General features: G+C 62.0%; 1 protein-coding gene across 1 annotated transcript; it reads left to right on the forward strand.

Moving 5' to 3' along the window:
* Window positions 1-3,840: 3,840 nt before the first annotated feature.
* Window positions 3,841-13,870, forward strand: TOMM40L (translocase of outer mitochondrial membrane 40 like). Its single transcript, XM_084613336.1, has 9 exons — window positions 3,841-5,401; window positions 5,849-5,916; window positions 6,497-6,589; window positions 8,231-8,332; window positions 10,302-10,407; window positions 10,867-10,989; window positions 11,337-11,413; window positions 11,497-11,599; window positions 13,326-13,870. Exons 1-9 carry the CDS (start codon window positions 5,296-5,298, stop codon window positions 13,463-13,465), a joined length of 918 nt encoding a protein of 305 aa, XP_084469462.1. The 5' UTR covers window positions 3,841-5,295; the 3' UTR covers window positions 13,466-13,870.
* The last annotated feature ends 4,506 nt before the right edge of the window (window positions 13,871-18,376 follow it).

Raw genomic sequence — 18,376 nt, forward strand, 5'->3', positions numbered from 1 at the left:
ATCTCGCTGACGTCTGTGTGAAGCTGGAGTCACCTTCTGGCACTGATACAGCTCCTGGGGATTCCCCCAGCTGTAACCATGAGCAGAGGCCAGGCCAGGATCCCATCCAGGCCCGGAGGATGTGTGTATAGACAAACCCCTGGGAGATGCTCACTGCAGTGTCTGGAGCGCCTAACTGGGCAGCCTCGTGGCCTCTGTGGGTGGCACCATCATGTTCCTCATCCCTCTCCTCCAGCCATTTGCTCAGACGTGTTGCAGAATGTTAGAGGAGACGCACACTGTGTTCTCACCTACGTGTTGCATCTTTCTTGCTCTGGTTTTCCTTCATTTTAAAATGAAAATCATTGGTGGGTGAAAATCTACTGCTCACTCCTTATGTATAGAGGAGTCCCAGTCAAAGAAAGAGCCTGCAGCATTCCCCGCCCCTGTCCCATAGGGCCCAGTTAGAGTTACCCAGATCAACTTAGCACCAGCATTTCCTGACTTAACCCCTGGCGCCTGTAACCCAAGCATTGCCCTGGGGACAGGTTTGGTATCTCATACAGAATGTGGTCGCAAACAGCTCTATTCCATACCAGCTCTACTCTGTGTTGGCACAGCCCCTCTCCCTGCCCTCTGGGTTAGTGTTATACAGACAAAACTGCACAGGATCATTTCAGGGGACAAGACAGGATGTCACGTTTATTATAATAACACAATTTGATTTAAGACCAATAACTAATATCTAATTACCTACACACACACACACACCCAAATGTTCTGCAGCTGCTAGATAGTTACCAGTCCTGAATGTAGCTTGAGTTTGTGGCTTGGGTTATCATAGAATCATAGAATATCAGGGTTGGAAGGGACCTCAGGAGGTCATCGAGTCCAACCCCCTGCTCGAAGCAGGACCAATCCCCCATTTTTCATAGCTTGTGGCGGCTAACTGGCCAGGAAAGCCGGGCACAAGGAAGGGCTGGGTCTCTGTGGGGCATGCCCCCATGCCCTTCCATGTTGGCAGCGGAATGTTACTCTCCAAAGTCTTCCCTCTCACCCGTCCTTTTTGTAGGGTTGAGTTTGGATCCAGAGTCTATAGGTCTTGCTGTGTCACGCTGCCTCTGGGTCCGGTGTGATTGATCACCCGTCAATTGCAGACATGACTTTCAGCCTGGGACTTGGCTTTGATGTTCCTTCAGTTGTACTTTTGTTCTTTTCTTTTGAGGTTGGACTCCTCTTACTTTGTCAGGGCTGTTGTCTGCATCTTCAGCCGTTGGTGTTTACACTTTATTTCACCAGGACGGGCCGGGGCTGGAGGTTGATTCCATCATCCACACATCCCTCATTCACACATCTAAATTACACAAATCAGATTATAGCAGGGTTTTGCAAAAATGAAGTGAGCATTTTAAAATGGAGTTTGGGACAAGTTAAAATGGAGTTTGGGCTACAACATGGACAAGTGTAAGGAATAGCAGACAGAGAACAGAAGTTCCAATACGAACAAGTATAATGAATGACAAACAGTGAGCAGAAGTTACAACGTTGAAGCAGTGCAAATTTCAGCAGCAATTGGATTGAAAGTGAAACTCAATTAGCCAGTTATTGGGGTACCTGGTTCATGAATGAATGTAGTTTCATTCATAAAACTTTGCTTATGAAGTTATATTAATAAAGTGAACAATTAAAATCAATTTCATTGATCAATTCTACATTAGGGCCACCTTTCAACATAGATAGGCCTACTCCACCTGCCCCACCAAAACGGGGCCCAGGCAGGAACTCTCCTAAAGCCCAGAGGTGTCCAGGGCCCAGTTTGGGCTCATCCCATTTCCTGCAGTCCAGCACAAACCATCCTGGTCAGGGGCACCTCCAAAGGGCTGTGTGGCTGCTCCCACGCCTGGCTGCTTCCCTGACACAGGGAGAGGCCCCATGTTGAGAGAGGCCTCATGTTCCTCTGTGCAAAGGGCCAGTTATATAAGTGCCAACCCCACACAGGCAGCACCAGGGCAGACCTTTTCTAGACTCCTTCCCCACAGCTGGGAACACACCCAGGACAGCAGATCGCAGGCCCTAGGGGGATACAAGGGGGCAGGCCCTGCTGGGCTCCTTCCCTCAAAGCCAGATAAAAACAAGGGCAGCTCAGAGGCCCTGCCAGGCTTCTCCAGCTTGGTCACTTTGTTTGTTTGATTCTGTTTCCAGGAAAGCCCTGTGTTGACTGTGGGGAGGCAGTGGGCCATGGAGAGCGAGCAGGGGCTGGGAGCTGGCCAGCGAGGGCCCTGCTCCAGCTGGGTCACAGGGTGCAGAGGGTTCCTCTCCTTTATGTGGTGTGGGGGGTTCACTAACAGCCTGGCCTGAGGCGACATGGCCAGGACCCCACTCTGGAGGGGGACCACCTGGTCAACCTAGGGCCCTGTGATCAGGGGTCATGGGAGGAGGTTCTGGGGAGAAAGGGGCTCCCTCTCCCATCAGAACAAAGAGCTGGAGCAGGGAGAAAACAGGTCCCCCTTACCCTTGCTGATGTACGGCACCCTACAACTTCCCCTGCCCCCCAGTTCACCTGCTCCCTCATTCAGCAGCCAGCTCCTGCAATGCTGTGCTCCAGCCAGTTGTAGACCCCCAGCTTGGAAACACCCCCAAACCCAGCCCGGGGCAGGAAACTGCAGCTGCTCAGATCCATTGCTGGGAAGCCCCATGGCCATGGATTCTCTGTAATCTGAAGTCTTTAACTCATGATTTGAGGACGTCAGTAACTCAGCCAGAGGTTAGGGATCTATTACAGGAGTGGGTGGGAGAGGTTCTGTGACCCATAATGTGCAGATCAGACTAGATGATCATGATGGTCCCTTCTGACAGGGTCCTGCAGCCTGTCAATGTGGGGGAGGTGGACAGAGCTCAGCGTGGCTCCCAGACCCCAGCTGCGGCAGGGAGAAGAAGCCAGAGATCGGGAGTGAGGCAGAACCATTGTCCGGTCATAGACCCTGCTCCGACTGGACATTCAGCTTTAATACACATTGATGAGCCTCCGCCCTCTTGCAGGCTCTACCGTTTTTGCTGCCCCAAGCAGTGAAAAAAACTTTCGCCGCCAGCGGCAGGAGAGAGCCAAATTGCCGCCCCCGCGGAGACTCTGCCGCCCCTTTCTTGGAACGCTGGTGCCTGGAGCCGGCCCTGCCTGGGGGGGTCCCAGCCAGGCACAGTCATCAACCCAAACAGAGAGGGATCACTCTGCCCCTCTGAAAATGCAGCCACCTGGGGGTGAGGGCTAACAGCGCATAGCAACGGTGCCAATGGCTGGGAAGAGGGAGTGCCCTAAAGAAAGTGCAGGGGGGGAGAGGGGAGGCTGCCTGGGCTGGGGTTTGTGCAGGCCTCCAGGGGCCCCTCCCCCCTTAACCAAAAACAGTGCGGGAGGGCTAATGACCATCAGGCGCTTCACAGACACTAGTGACCTCGGCCCCCCAACAGCCAGGGGTTGGGGGTCGGTATCACTGTCCCATTGTGCAGATGGGGAAACTGAGGCAGGGAGCTGCAATGGGAGCTGTCCAGAGTCACAGGAGCCACAAGTACCCCTGACACCCAAGCCCGGCTCTGGCAGCTGGTCCCTCCGTGGCCGGTCTGGGCCTGCTGAAGCACGGCAATGGGTCAGAGGGGGGCAAACCCCAAGGCCCGGATCCAGGGTGACGGGCGCTTGGCAACACAAGGGATAATTAACGAGAACAGGCGGTACAAAGGAGTGACCCTGCAAAGCACCCGCGGCCTCAGTCAGCAGCTGCTCCGCTCACCCTATGCCCCCCAAGGCCCCGCCCCACTGACCCGCGCGGCCCGAAGGCACGTGGGGGGCGGGGTGCCCGCTTCCAACATGGCGTCCGAGGCGGCGGTCGCTCCCGTGAAGCCACTTCCTGCGCGGGCCGCGCCCGGGCGCAACATGGCCGCGCCCAGCGAGCTCAGGGTGAGCGGAGCTGAGCGCGGGGGCCGGGCCGTGTGAGCGCCGGGCGCGGGGCAGCAGGGGGCGGCAACACCTAGAGGCACCGTGCGGGGCAGACCCCCGGCCTGGGAGCCCCCCAACCTCTGCCTGGGGAGCCCCCAGCATCCAGCCCCCCAACCCCTGCCCGGGGAGCTGCCAAACCCCAGAGAGTCCCCCAACCCCTGCCTAGGGAGCCCCCAGCATCCAGCCCCCCAACCCCTGCCTGGGGAGCCCCCAGCATCCAGCCCCCCAACCCCTGCCCGGGGAGCTGCCAAACCCCAGAGAGTCCCCCAACCCCTGCCTAGGGAGCCCCCAGCATCCAGCCCCCCAACCCCTGCCTGGAAAACCCCCAAACCCTAGCAAGCCCCCCAACCCCTGCCCGGGGAGCTCCCAAACCCCAGAGAGTCCCCCAACCCCTGCCTAGGGAGCCCCCAGCATCCAGCCCCCCAACCCCTGCCTGGGGAGCCCCCAGCATCCAGCCCCCCAACCCCTGCCCGGGGAGCTGCCAAACCCCAGAGAGTCCCCCAACCCCTGCCTAGGGAGCCCCCAGCATCCAGCCCCCCAACCCCTGCCTGGAAAACCCCCAAACCCTAGCAAGCCCCCCAACCCCTGCCCGGGGAGCTCCCAAACCCCAGAGAGTCCCCCAACCCCTGCCTAGGGAGCCCCCAGCATCCAGCCCCCCAACCCCTGCCCGGGGAGCTGCCAAACCCCAGAGAGTCCCCCAACCCCTGCCTGGGGAGCCCCCAGCATCCAGCCCCCCAACCCCAGTGAGTCCTCCAACCCTTGCCTGGGGAAACCCCAGCATCCAGCCCCCCAACCCCTGCCCGGGGAGCCCCCAAACCCTAGCGGGTCCCCCAACCCCTGCCCAGGGAGATCCTTCTATACCAGCCCCCCAAATCCCTACATCCCCTCCCTTGCAACCCCACTGCCCCCTGCCAACTAGCTCTCCATCCCCCACCTAGGGCTTCCCCCCCAACAACTAGCCCCCCGTTCCCTCTTCCCCCTTGTCTTGTGGGCAGTTATCCCCTCTCTCCACCTCAGGGCACCTCGTGCATCCCAGCTCCTGTGGGCAGCCACCCTCCGTCCCGGGCTCTGAGTTGTGCAGGCCCAAGGGCCGGGGGAGTGGGGACACGATCTCAGCCCAGCTCCGTGCAGGTGTCAGACCCCGCTGGGTGTCATGTGCATAGGATCCCAGGGGCTAGGGGCAGCTGGGTGTGCTCTGACTGGGGAACCCGTGGCGCCTGTTGATCCCAAACTCTCCGGGCCTTCCCTCCTCAGACTGGAGGCAGGGATTTGAGGGTGGGTTGGAGGGCGGTTACACTCCTGTGTCCCAAGGCCAGGCGGTGTGAGGGGTGATGGGGAACGTGCTGGGACCAGTGCTCGACTTGCACAGACCGCTGCGCCGGGAGGAGCCGCTTACCAACCCGGGTAGCTTCGATGAGCTCCACCGGAAATGCAAAGGTGAGTCTTGGCCACCCCTGGGACAGAGGCATGCTGAGGGAATTGGAGAGTGCGCTTCTGCCAGCGGGGGTGTTGCAGGGACCAGGGCAGGGGCGATGGCTGTGGGGGAGCTCACAGCTGTTCTAGTGTCCCATAGCAAGACTGCTGTGGTACTCAGCTCTACTGTGGGATCGTGTTCTGTGATTGGCAGCGCTACAAGTGACTGTGTGCAGATGGGAGGGAGTTAATTTGTGTTAGATGGCTGGGGATGGTCTGAGCCCTGGACTAGTAAGGGTTGAGGGAGGATGGCGGTGAGGACCCAAGTTGCCTTTCCTCCGACTCATTGTCCTTGTTGAGCTCGGCCCCAGCTGTGGGGCCTGGAGCACAGAGGAGCCAGCTGCCCTGTCTCTGGCTCCGTGGGTCCTTGCGTTGTGTGTCTAAGCCCCTCTCTGTCACATCTCCTTACAGAAGTCTTCCCCCAGCAGATGGAAGGGGTGAAGCTGATCATCAACAAGGCCCTGAGCAGCCACTTCCAGGTCAGTTGAGGCTCGTGCCTCCAACTGCTTTCCCTCCTCCCTAGGACCCTCCAGGCCTTAACTTAGCACCTGCTTCCCCCTGTGGAGCTGGAGGGCCCCTTCCAGTGCATGCCTTGGCCCCTCTGCAGCGAAGAAAGCCTGGGGGGAAGGAGATGGGGGGTGTGGACATGTTCCCTCTCGGAGCTGGGCTCAAACCCACCAACTGAGTACCCACCGACAGGTGCCTGGATTGGCTTGGGTGTTGAGGTGAAGATCTGGGCAGGGGGTTGGCGCAATGAGCGGGGGCTTTGTCACCTCACCCACCCCTCTTCTGTAAGGACACGCGCCCCCTAATGTTTCCTCTGGAGGTGCGGCCTGTGGAGACTACACATCCCAGTGTGCAGTGCAACCAGGTGGTTCACACTGGGTCGCCAACGGAGGGCGCTGTACTCTCTGGAGAAGGGGAGCCACAGCTGGGCTGTGGGGGGCAGTGATCAGGTGGCACTGTCCACGCTGGCTGGGCTGGAAGGAGCTGGAGCCCTTGAGGGTTGCACACGGCATCCTACCCCAGCACAGCCTGATCCCCTTGTGTCCTCCCCAGGTCACCCACACCATTCACATGAGCACAGTCGGCCAGTCCAGCTACCACTTCAACACCACCTACGTAGGGGACCGGCAGCTCAGTCCCACCGAGGTGAGCTGGGACCCAAAGTGCAGGGGGCTGGAGCAGGTGCTGGGAGCCAGGCCAGCATGGAGTGGGGTCTGAGACGCACAGATCTCAGCACCCCACAGCTCCCCTTGTTCTCAGTGGGGGCCGGGGGATCCTCCAGTGTACTTGGTGGTAACTGAGCATGCTTGAAAATCTGCCCATGAAAGCAGGGGGCTGTGACCAGGACTCCTGGGTTCTATCCCTGCCTCTGTGACTTACTTGGATCCCTTCCCCCGTCTCTGCAGCAGGTTTGACCCGGAGCTCCCCGAGCGAGCGGGCAGAGGGTGTATGAAGCATGTCCACGAATGCTGGTGGCTCGCCCTAGTGCTAGGGAGGAGCAGATCCAGGAGAGATGCTAGTGTTGGTCAAGGCCTGAGCCTCTTCACAGGGAGCTGGGTCAGGGTTGGGACCCTGGTGTTTCTGCCCCAGCAGTGCGAGGGGTCCCCTCCTGAGGGATGTATGGGATCCCCACACAGGCTGTGGTCCGTGGCAGGTGAGTGACTGAGCCCCAGTGGAAGATTCCCTCTGCCTGCTAGATGGACGTGTGACCTGCCACCAGCAGCCACTGGGAGCCAGCCCTGCCACTCACCCCCCATCTGGGTTAGAATCCCTGGATCCTGCTCATGTGGGCATCCAGCTGGCACCATCTTGCCAGGTTCTTACAGGGAGTGCTGAGCAAACCAGACGCCTGAGGGACTTATGACCCATGGCAGCAGCAGCGCTCTTCCCCCCCGTCCCCTTCAGAGCGGGCCTGGGGCCACAAGCTGGCTCTGAGTGCCCCTCCTTGTGTGGTGGGTGAGCTCCTTGTGGTCACGCTGCAGTGTGGTGGAGGAGGGCTGGATGCTGCAGGGCCCCCCAGCCAAGCTGCCTCCAGGGCCCAGTGCTGAATGGGCTTCCTGTCCCCCCCGCCCAGTGAGAGAACCTGGCACCTGAGTGCGCCCCGAAGGCCCCAGCACCGTCAGGAGAGGGAAAGGAGCCAGTTCTCCCCTCGTTCTGAAGCCATCGCAGGGTGCTTTGGAGCCTGACTCAGGATACTTGAACAGCAGCCCACTGGCACGGCAGCCACCCTGACGGGATTGGCATGGCCATGTGTGTGGGCCAGGGCTCTGGCTTGGAGGCTGGGCCTGGGCTGTGTGTGTTTGTGTGTCGGTCCTAGGGGTGGGAATGGGGGTCAGGCTGAAGTGTTGGGGCTTAGCCCCCAGTCCGCTCTCTCCTTTTGGAAGTGCTTAGCTTGGAAGGTGCCACCAGGGGGAGCAGGAGAGCCCAGCCTGTGCTCAGTCTGGAGCCCCTGTGCGAGGGAGGCGTGTGTGAGGCATGGGATGGGGACAGAGCTCCAGCTGGGGGGGAGGGGTGTGGAGGCCCCCAGCACAGCTCGTGCTCCCAGGAGCCAGGCTGAGGAGACCCGGCAGACTTGCTGCCCCCTGCCCCCGAGCAGAGTGGGAACACGGCAGCTGGGCAGGAGGGAAGGCGCCCTAGGCAGGTGGCTCCCCTGCTGCAGCCTGGGGCCGCCGGGGCTGCTGACTGCACCATCCCTGGGGTGCGTGCACCTGGTGTGGGGCTCCCCCGAGGGGACCCAGCACCTCCCGGCATAGTCCCATCCCAGCGCCGTGCCTCTTCTCCCTGCAGACCTTCCCCATGCTCGTCGGGGACATCGACAGTGGTGGGAGCCTCAACGCTCAGGTGCTGCACCTGGTGGCGGAGCGGATCCGCACCAAGGCCGTCTTCCAGGTGAGGCCCCGCCCTGGGCCTGCAGGGGAGCGGTGGAGGCCGGGTGTGGGGCAGGGCATGTAAAAGGAATGGCATGTGGGTGTGGCATGGGGAGGCAGGAGGTGGTGTGGGTGGAGTGGGGGACTATGTGTCAGGGGGAGGTGTGGCATTAGGGGGCCAGGGTGTGTTGGAGGCGTGGGGGGCATGGTGTGGGAGAGAGGGTGTGGCATTAGGGGCTGGGCATGTGTGTGAAGGTGGAGCTGGGGGGTTGTGTAGGTGGGGGAAGCAGGGTGTGGGGAGGGGGATGGCTGAGGGTGTGGGGAGGGGGATGGCTGGGGGTGTGTGGAGGTGGGAATAGGGTGTGGGGGAGTTGTGGAGGTGGGGGGAGCAGGGCGTGGAGAGGAGGGGGCTGGGCATGTGCATGGAGGTGGGGGAACTGAGGGGTTGTGAAGGTGGTGGGGGCTGGGCATGTGTGGTGGGGGCTGGGCATGTGTCTGGAGGTGGGGGAACTGAGGGGTTGTGAAGGTGGTGGGGTCTAAGCATGTGTGGGGAGGAGGGGGTCTTGGTGTGTGTGTGGAGTGGGGGGAGCAGGGCATGGTGCAGAGTCGGGGAGGCTGGCCGCATGTGGGGTGTTCGAAGTGCTGACTCTGCAAGTTAAGCGCTAGGACCTTGGTGGTTGCTGCACTCTCCCAGCTGCTAATCTGGCCACGCTGACCCCCTAGAGCTGTGGGGGGCTGGAGCCCAGCCAGTCCCTGTGCTGCCTTGGGCTGGAAAGGAGAGGGCTGAGGCTCGGGGAGGGGCTCCAGTTTCTCAGCTCCATGCAGAAGCACTGGAGCAATGAGGGCAGCATGGACTAGTGTCTAGAGCAGGAGTGGGAACCAGGACGCTGGGTTCCCCTTGCCTGTTCTAATACTGCCCGGCAGTTGCTGTGCCTCAGTTTCCCCCTCTGTGCAGTGGGGACAGCGACACGGCTCAGCCCCTGTCCCCTGGGGGGCATATGGGGACTGCTCCCTCAGTGCCTGCCCCCCCTGCCCCCCGGGCAGTCTGCAGGGGAGGGGCCAAGTGTTCTCTCCCAGTGCCTGCTGGGCCCCTCGCAGCCCCTATGTGGTGCTGCAGGTTGTGTGATTCCAGCTGTGGCTGTAGCCAGACCCCGCACCCGTCATGGGAGCACTGTGCTTGGGAAGGGATGAAATCCCCTCTGGTGCGCAGCTTCCCCACCCCCTTGAGCACAGTCTACCCAACGCACCCCTGGTTACTGGGTGTGTCCCAGTATGCACCAGTCATGCGGGGCTTAATCCCTGCTAATTGGAACTCCCTGGGGAGGCTGTAAATGCAGGAGTAGTTGGGGGGAAATCTGGGTGGAGCACCGGTTGGGGACAGAGAACCCCAGGACTGAAGGGTGGGGGCAGGGAAGGCTGGGTGGAGCAGGAATGCCCCCCATGATCATAGTGAGCCGGGGGGAGCTGCCCTGGGTTGGGTGGGGACCTGCTTTGGGTTTGCTCTTCTCTGCCAGGGCCTGGCTCTGCTTTCCCCGGTGCCAAGCTGTACCTGGAGCCCTAGCAAGGGCCCTCCAAGGGGCTTGAGGGGAGGACACAGTCAGGTCATGGCCCCAGCTGCTGAGGGAAGGAGAGTGGATAGAGGTGAGATTTACTGGCTGCTCCCCAGTGAGCCCTCGTGATGGCATGAGGACATGGGGTAAGGTGTGGGGCAGGATTGGGTCATGGGGCAGCGTGGGGCATTGGGCAAGGGTTGGGGCAGGGTTTGTGGTGGGGCTGTGAGGCGAGGTATGGGGTTGGGATGAAATGGGGCCAATGGGTGAGGTGTGGGACAGGGCAGAGTGTGAGGCTGTGATGGAGATGGGGCAGGGTGGACAGTGGGGCTGGGGGGAGGCATGGGGCAGGGGCATGTTGGGAAGGGCATGGGGAGTCTGGGGTGGGGTGTGGGGAAGGGGGTGCTGCGCCCCCGGCTAAGCCCCCGCCGCTCCCTGCAGACGCAGCAGGCCCGGTTCGTGACGTGGCAGTTCGACGGGGAGCTCCGTGGCGACGACTACACGGCCACGCTAACGCTGGGCAACCCCGACGTGCTCAGCCAATCAGGTGGGCCCCACCCTGTGGGCCCCGTTGTCCTGCCTCACTTCCTGTCCTAAACTGTCCTGCCACTGGCTCCTTCCACCGCCCGCAGCCCAGGGCTCGGCATGGAGCAGCCCCTGCAACCCCTACCGGGTGTGGACAGCCTGGCGCCTAGCCCCATGGGCATGCTGCTCTGGTGCTAGCAGTGGGGCAGCTAGCTCTGTGCTGTGGGGCTGATGAGCCCCCCCATGTCAGATGGAGTGGGGAGCGTGGGCTAGTGTGCAGGGCTGGGAGTCAGGACTCCTGGGTTCTGGCACCGAGTCGCTGTGACCTTGGGCAGGCCCCTCCCTGCTCAGTGACTCAGTTTCCCGTTGGCTGGCCCCGGGAGGTGGCACTGGAAGGCACCACACAATGCCGGACGCTGTCGTCATAGCGAAGGGGTGATGGTTGCGGGGTCCGGCGCTAACGGTTTCTCCCTCCCTGCAGTCATTGTGGTGGCTCACTTCCTGCAGAGCGTGACCTCGCGGCTGGTGCTGGGCGGGGAGATGGTGTATCACCGGCGCCCGGGCGAGGAGGGCGCCATCGTCACCTTGGCAGGGAAGTACACGGGTATGAGCTTGGCTTCGTCACTGCTCCAGCCCTGACTGCGCCAGAGCTGAGCCTTGGGGAAAGGTGGGGAGGCTGTCCCAGTCCTGGAGCACAGAAATGTCATGGGTTGGCACAGCTAGTACCCCTGCTTAGAGACCCAGGGCGTGGGGGGCAGGGATGGGACTGGGGAGCATTGGCTGGGATAGCAGGGGCTGTGGGTCAGCACAGAGGGGCATCGCAGGGGAAGCCTGTTCAGCGCCTACTCGAGCTGTCCCCTCCTGGCCAGGCTTCCACCCCAGCACGCTTCTGAGTGAGTTAAAGGCCGTTCCCAGCCCCTTGCCAGCTTCACTCCCTCTGTATCTCTGCAGCTCTCAAGTGGGTGGCGACGCTGAACATTGGTTATGGCGGGGCCCATGCCAGCTACTATCACAGAGCCAATGAGCAGGTGAGCCCAGTCCCCCTGGGGACTGCCCCCATCCTCCAGGGCAGCCGTGGGGCACCTCTCACCTTGCGCTTTCTCCCCTGCAGGTGCAGGTCGGGGTGGAGTTGGAGGCCAACACCCGGCTACAGGACACGGCCTTCGCCTTTGGCTACCAGCTCAACCTGCCCAAGGCCAACATGGTCTTCCGAGGTGAGTGTGGAGCCGGGCCAGCCCCCACTTGTGCAGGGGGCTGGCCAGGGCTGTGCCAGCGTCTCCCAGGGGGCAGGGCTTCTCCAGGGCCATTGGACCCACAAACGCCCTGCCCTCACAGTGCCAGAAGGTGCAAAATCACGCCTCCTCCAACATGGCTGCATGGTCTTGGCGGGAGCCTACTGGGACTTGGACTGAGGATGTTCACAGCTGGAGTCTTCCCAACTCCACTCTGGGCTTTTGGCCTCTGATTCCCTCTGCCCACTTGCTGAGGGCTGACCCGAGCCTGGAGCCTGTCCCGTACCTGCTCTCCCCTCGCTCCTCTGTGCCATGCGGGAACGTCCCAGCTGCCCTGTCCAGCTCCCAGCACCATCTTGGGGCTTTGCAGCAGTGAGCATGGAAGCAGGACACCCCGGCTACCACAGTGCAGGCCTAGAGTCCCTGAGCTACAGGGGAATCTCCCTGTTCTGAGCAGTATAGGGCCTATTACACACAGCAGAGCTGTTCGCATCCCATCCAGTAGGGGGCAGAGGCGAACCACCTGCCTGTTCATTGTGTGTAAGGCTGTATTAGTGAAAAGGGCTAGAAGCCTCTGCCCAGGGTTTTGTGAAATCTCCCATCCCCTCACTGAGCCAGCCAGTCCCCTGACCCCGGGACTGGACCAGAGCCAGCATCTCCTAGAGCGGAAAAGCCCCATATCCCATCTCCCCCGAGCCAGTAAGCACCCCCTACTTCGGGGCCGGACCATAGCTGTCGCCCCCTGGAGGGGAAAGGCCCCACATCCCCCAGGTCAGTTCCTTCGCCCTTTGGCCAGATCAGAGCCAGTGCCCCGTAGAGGGGAAAAGCCCTGTGACCCATTTACCCCAAGCCAGTCGCTTCCCTTTCCCTGGGGCCAGATCAGAGCTGGCACCCCCTAGCGGAGAAAGGCCCCATATCCCCCATGTCAATCCATTCGCCCTTGGGCTGGATTGGAGCTGGCGTCCCCTAGAGAGGAAAGGCCCTGTTCCTGAGGCAGGGCTTTCTCCTGCCTCTGCTGCTTGTTCTGCAGGAGCGGGGCACCAATCTGGCTGTGTGGGGCCAACCCCCAACCGCATTGAGTGCTGGGAACACAAGGGGTGGAGACAGCAGCCAGCGTGCCCTGTGACTTGTCCCGGGGGCTGCCAGGGGGCAGGAGCTGATCGACGCTCAGCCTCGCCCTGGGAGAGCCCTCTGTCTGTGTCCCCCCCGAGTGCGCTCAGGGCTGCCTGGCTGCTCCCCCCTCTCCCACTCTGGCTGGTGGCTCCTGCTCCATTGGCAGCTCCTCTGGCCTGGGGCTCCTGGCCCTTCGCTCCCCTGATTCAGCAACAGCTCTAGAGGAGCTGGGGCCAGGGAGGAGGAGCTGGTGACCTGGTCCCCAAGGCTCAGGCAGATGGCATGCTGGGGGTCTGCTCATGGCCCCAAGGCCCCAGGAGCAGCCCTGTGCTGGGCTCTGGGGCAGAGCAGGATGGGATTTAGTTGGTGTTGGTCCTGCTTTGAGCAGGGGGTTGGACTAGATGACCTCCTGAGGTCCCTTCCCACCCTGATATTCTATGATTCTATGACCTGGAGTCTGGGACTCAACCGAGGTTTCTCCAGCTGGGAATGGGGGGTCTGAGCTGTGGGGGCTGGGCTCCGGGGCATGGTGTCTCGGCTGTTGGGGATGGGGATACGCCCAGCTGTCCACTGGCTCCTGTCCCCTCCCCTGCAGGCCTCCTGGACAGTAACTGGTGCGTGGGGGGCGTCCTGGAGAAGAAGCTACCACCTCTGCCCGTCACCCTGGCCCTGGGCGCCTTCCTCAACCACTGGAAGAACCGCTTCCATTGCGGCTTCAGCGTCATCGTGGGCTGAGGGGGCAGTGCCGTCGCGGGGCTCCCGGCTCTCGGCCCAGCCGGTGGGGGCAGGGCAGAGCAGAGCCTGGCGCCAAGTGGATTCTGACTGGTTTGCTCCGGCGGGAGCAGGATCCTGGCCATGTGCGTGGGATGGGGCTGCTCGCCAGAACCTGGAGGGGGCGGGGGCCTGCCCACCGCCTTCCTGCCTCAGGGAGCCTTTGTGCCATGGAGCCAGCACCCTGCTGGGGCCGGCCTGCAGCTGGTCCTGCCCTGAGTGGCTGCTCTTGTGTCGAGAGGGCATCTGATGCCTGGTGCCCTGGGTGGGGGGCCCTGTTCTGTGAGGCGGTTCGGGGGGCCGCCGCTTTGTGTGATGTTCTCACTCCGTGTACGATGACTTGGAACCCGATTAAAGTGTTTGAGCTGAGGGGCGGCTGGAGTCAGTGACTCGGGGGTAGGACTTGGACACCCCACCACCCCACCCTGGCTGCTCCCTGGGCCAGAGGACAATACTTGGTCCATCCTGCTACCCCCACTCTGTCCCTTGGCTTCTGCTGGGGCTTGGCTGGGCTGGCTGCTCCCTGCGATCTCGCTCCTCAAGGTAGTTCTATAAGGCTGTTTAGAGCCAGGCCTGGGAGCTCTCTGCTCCCGTAGGAGCCATTGCTGCAGGTTGGGAGAGGTTCAGTGGGGAAAGTACATATGGGGGGGACCCTCTCCATGCCTGGGTCTGCCCCATTGCTCAGGGCGTTGTTGCACAAAGCACCTTTGAAAGTGAGGGGGAGTCCCCCTAAGCTGTGGGCAGGATGGGACCTTGGATACACAGCTGGCTGCCCTGAGCCAACCCCTAGAGGGCAGCAGCACTACGCCACATGGGCTCCAGCCCATGCAAGGCATCTCTGGGCTGGGGCCGCACAGAGCTCCTTGGCTGGCTGGGCATGCAGGGGCCTCTGCCCGCCCCTACCCCCACTCCCCGAGGGTGGCTGCTGCACCACCCTGCTCACTGGGCTGGGGCAGAGGGACCCGCACAGGAGAAGGGGCTTTTGTCCCAGCAAGGCCTGCCCTCAGCCCCCTTGCTAGGGGTAGGGCTGGGGGCACAGGGATGTGCCCCCATTCATGGAAGGGCAGGAGCCTGAAGAAGCGTGGTGATTTCCCAGAGAGCTGGCAAGGCCAGGCAGGCTGAGGGGGAGGATGGCAATGCCTGGGGGGAGGATGTGAGTGGGGACAATGTGCTTGGGGTGCCAGGCAGGCTGGGCATGGTGCAGGAGCTCCCCCCACAGCTCACATTAACTCCCTCTTGGGCCTAGAACGTCCCCTCTGCCCACACCTGCCCATGCTGACCATGAGAGCTCCCCCCCCCCCCCCCGCCCCTGCATGGGCAGGAGGAGCCGTGTAGTCCTCTCTCCCACTCCTCATTTGATTTCTGTTTCTTCCAGCCTCATCTGGCTGGGGGCGCCCCCTCCCTGGCACAGCCCAACCCACGGAGCCAGGATAACAGGTGCAATGGAGCCCAGCCCCACTAATGTTCCTCTGCTGAACCCATTCATAGAACAGTGGGGTTGTACATTTCCCCCCAGGCTGGAGCAGACACTCTGATTCTCACACTCCCCCGTCCTCCCCATACTGTAGGTTTGCTCCCTGCCCCCCAAGCTGGGAGCGCTGCCTGTGGGGCAGAGCACCTGGTTCCTTGGCTGATCTCACAGGACCTGGGTTGGAGAGGCCCAGAGAGCCACCCTCTGTAAGGAACCAGTTGCCCCCGGGGCAGGAGGAGGTTTCCCCAGGTGCAGCCCCTGGTGGCTTATGGCCTCACAAATCCTGCACCTCTGGCCTAACGCTCACATCTGCAGCCAGTCCCCAAAATGCTGCCAGGCTTCTGGGCCAGGAGGGTGCAGCCTTCCTGCCCGGGGGGCGGGGGGGCAGGGATGTTGCATGGTGTGGCTCTGAGACCCACCAAACTCATTGCATACTGTGGCCACCAGCCAGCCATGGGAGAGAAGCAGCTCTGATCCCGGCTGGGCTGGATTTGCACTGGGGAGCTGCAAGGGAAAGGCAGTGCATCAGGCCCTATCAGCTGGGGCTGGAATGTAGCAGTGGAAATGCTGGCGGGGGGGTGGGGGTTGATGCAGTGAGGTCTCCCCATGCCCCAGGCTCACATACAAAGGCTCCCCCATGCTGCATCTTTAATAATAAGGTCATGTACTGCATTTTCCTGCGTGGCTCTCAGGAGCTGCAGACCCAAGGCCCGGCCCTCTGCCCCTAAAGCAGTTGCTGGCAGCATAAGTAGGTTGTTATCCCCTCCGTGCAGCAGCCTGTGAAGGGAGGTGCAGGTGCTGCCTGTGGGTCACAGCTCAGCGGCAGAGCTGGGGGCAGGACTCGGAGGTGTGAGCCCCAGTACAGCACTGGCAGCTCGGGGAGGCTCCTGCTGTTTGGCCCTGGCTGAGCAGAGCTGCTCCAGGTGCTGATGGACAGTTGGTCTCTGCCCCAGAGCAGCACCCTGTGCCCCCACCCCCAAAGCAGGGGGGAGGGGCCAAGCTCCATGCACCTGCTCCTGGCCTCTTTCCCTCTGCTTTCAGGATGGCTGCAATGCGGAGAGGAAGGGCACATGACTGCCCCCAGGCTACTGCAGCCAGCCAGCCCCAGCACTCACCTGCCTCAAGGGCGCCCTACCCACAATTGCAGCTCTGGGCCCTGCCCCAGGGAAGCTGGATGTTGACTGTAAGCTGCAGTTATGGACTCATGCTCGTTCAATTAGCATGTGGTAGGCAGGGCACGTGGCAGACGGTTTCCTTTGAGATCTGAGGCCTTTGCTAATAAGGGCAAATCCTCCCTCGACCTGATTCAGAGCAGGGAGGTGAAAGCAGGTCTTCCCCATGCCCCGACAAGTGCCCGAACCATCAGGCTGCAGCGGATCCTGGGCCAGGGTTCTCACCAGCTCTTTAGAGCTGTTCCACAGTGTATCAATAATTAACTCTTGGGGCTGGGAGAGCATGAGGCATTGACCCGGGCTGTGGGTGTAGGCCCTGCGCCAATGACCCTGCCTGATTGTGCACTGCCGGGGCTCGGCAGGGGAGCGCCTAGCATGTGAGTCCTGCCTGGGCTTCAGCAGCAGTGAGGTGCTGTGTGTTGCTGGCTTGTGTCCCAGCAGCACCACCAGGGTTAGGTGGCAGGTGAGCGGGGTTTGGGGCATAAATCCCTCTGAGGATCTAGCCCTTGTGTGCGGCTCAGCCCCCCCGGGTCCCTGGGTACTGGTGGAGCTGGGCTCTTTGGACACCTCACCAGCTGGGTGGGACAGTGGCCAAGTGGCATGCATGGGTGGGGGGGCATGCCTGGGGCCTTGTGGTGGCATCACAGTGTCTGGCGGTGCTGGGGACAGAAGCTGCAGGGCCCTGGCCAGCGGTGGGGCGATGAGATGGGTATAGACTCTGCCCGGGCAGCTGCAGGGTTGTTCATGTCCATGAGGTTCCCTGTGGGCCCAGGGGGCAGGTCTCCCCTTGGCTCCCAGCGGCTCTCACACATTTCAATGAACTTGATGTTTCCGGTGTCACTTCACATCCCCCTGGCTCCGCCGTGGAGCCATCGCCAAGATGCCAGGCGCTGTGCAGCTACAGAATCCACCCATCGCCCCAGAATCTGCTCCCCCCCCCCACAGAATCCACCCTTGCCCCAGAAGCTGCTCCCCCCTCCCCTGGAATCCACCCCTCACCCCAGAATCTGCTCTCCCCAGAATCCACCCCTCACCCTAGAAACTGCACCCCCCCTGGAATCTACCTCTCGCCCCAGAAGCTGCTCCGTGGCCTGCCCCAGAATCCACCCCTAGCTCCAGAAGCTGCTCCCGCCTCCCCAGAATCCACCCCTCGCCTCAGAAGCTGCTCCCCCCCCCCCCGAATTTGGAAATGTGCCGCGAGGGTAATGGCTGCAGAGATGGCTGCCTAGGTCCACTGGGAGCCTGAATGCAGGGCGCTGGGGCTGGTGCAAACTGCCCTATTCATGGCGAAGAGGCATTAACTCTGATGTCCGTTCAAATGCCAGCAGCGCTGCTAACTCTCTCAGCACTGTTCATTTTAGCAGTACTCTCATAAGCCCAAATTCCTGCCCCAGGGACCAACACCCCCCCACCTCCCTCCACGTTCCTCTCCTCTCCCCTGAAACCAGACCCCTCCATCCCAACAGGCAGGTTGCTCTGGGAGGAGGGAGCGGGTTGGCTCCCTTGTTTCCATCTTTAGCCCCAGTCAACCCCCCCCCCCCTTTATGTGCCCTGCGGCTGTGGCACGGTTCTCGCCCCGGAGCGTCCCAGACCAGGCATCCCTGTTTCAGTGTTTGCTCCGGGGTCCTTGCCCTGCAAAGGAGCATTAAGCTCCAGCATCTGCCCCCGTGGCAGCTCCTGTGACCTGCAGGGGCAGCGCCGTGCTCTGCTCCCATGTGCGCGTGCAGCCGTAGGGCAGGGCCTGGCTCCCTGTGGCACCTGGGTGCAGCAGGCACCAGGGCTGGGACCTCACTGATAGGCCTCCGTCGGGTTGACAGAGACTCTGCCCCCTCGGGCCCCAGCTGATCTCGGCCCAGAAGTTGGCTGTTTGGAGCCACAACTGATGATGAGCAAGCAGCGGCTGGCCTGGCACCACGACTGGCGACGAGCCAGCGGGGGCTGGGGGTGAACATGTTCCCCCAGTGCCTGCAGTGCATCCCCCGGGACTTGCCCAGCTCCACACACTGGAGACCAGGGAAACCACCCCAGCTTGCAGCCTCGCTCCCAGGCAGCAGCCAGTGCGCAGGGGGCAGGGAGGGGCCGCATGAGGGAGAAGGTGCCAGGCCTCTTGTCCCAGCACCTGTGGGCTGGCAGGGACTCACCCATGTGGGAGGCAGCTGCCAGGAAGGCTGGTGCTCCCCATGGCCAGTACTCACTGGTGACATACCAGGTGCCCCCGGGACAGGCACAGCA

This window comes from Lepidochelys olivacea (assembly GCF_965140295.1).
Source record: "Lepidochelys olivacea isolate rLepOli2 genome assembly, chromosome: 24".
Lineage (NCBI taxonomy): Eukaryota > Metazoa > Chordata > Testudines > Cheloniidae > Lepidochelys > Lepidochelys olivacea.

Bases quoted from the DNA above. Each gene is read 5' to 3' on its own strand.
- TOMM40L (XM_084613336.1), top strand. From the start codon at position 5,296: ATGGGGAACGTGCTGGGACCAGTGCTCGACTTGCACAGACCGCTGCGC. The intron at 8,333-10,301 runs GTGAGGCCCCGC...CGCTCCCTGCAG, and splicing joins GCACCAAGGCCGTCTTCCAG to ACGCAGCAGGCCCGGTTCGT. The intron at 11,414-11,496 runs GTGAGCCCAGTC...TCTCCCCTGCAG, and splicing joins ATCACAGAGCCAATGAGCAG to GTGCAGGTCGGGGTGGAGTT.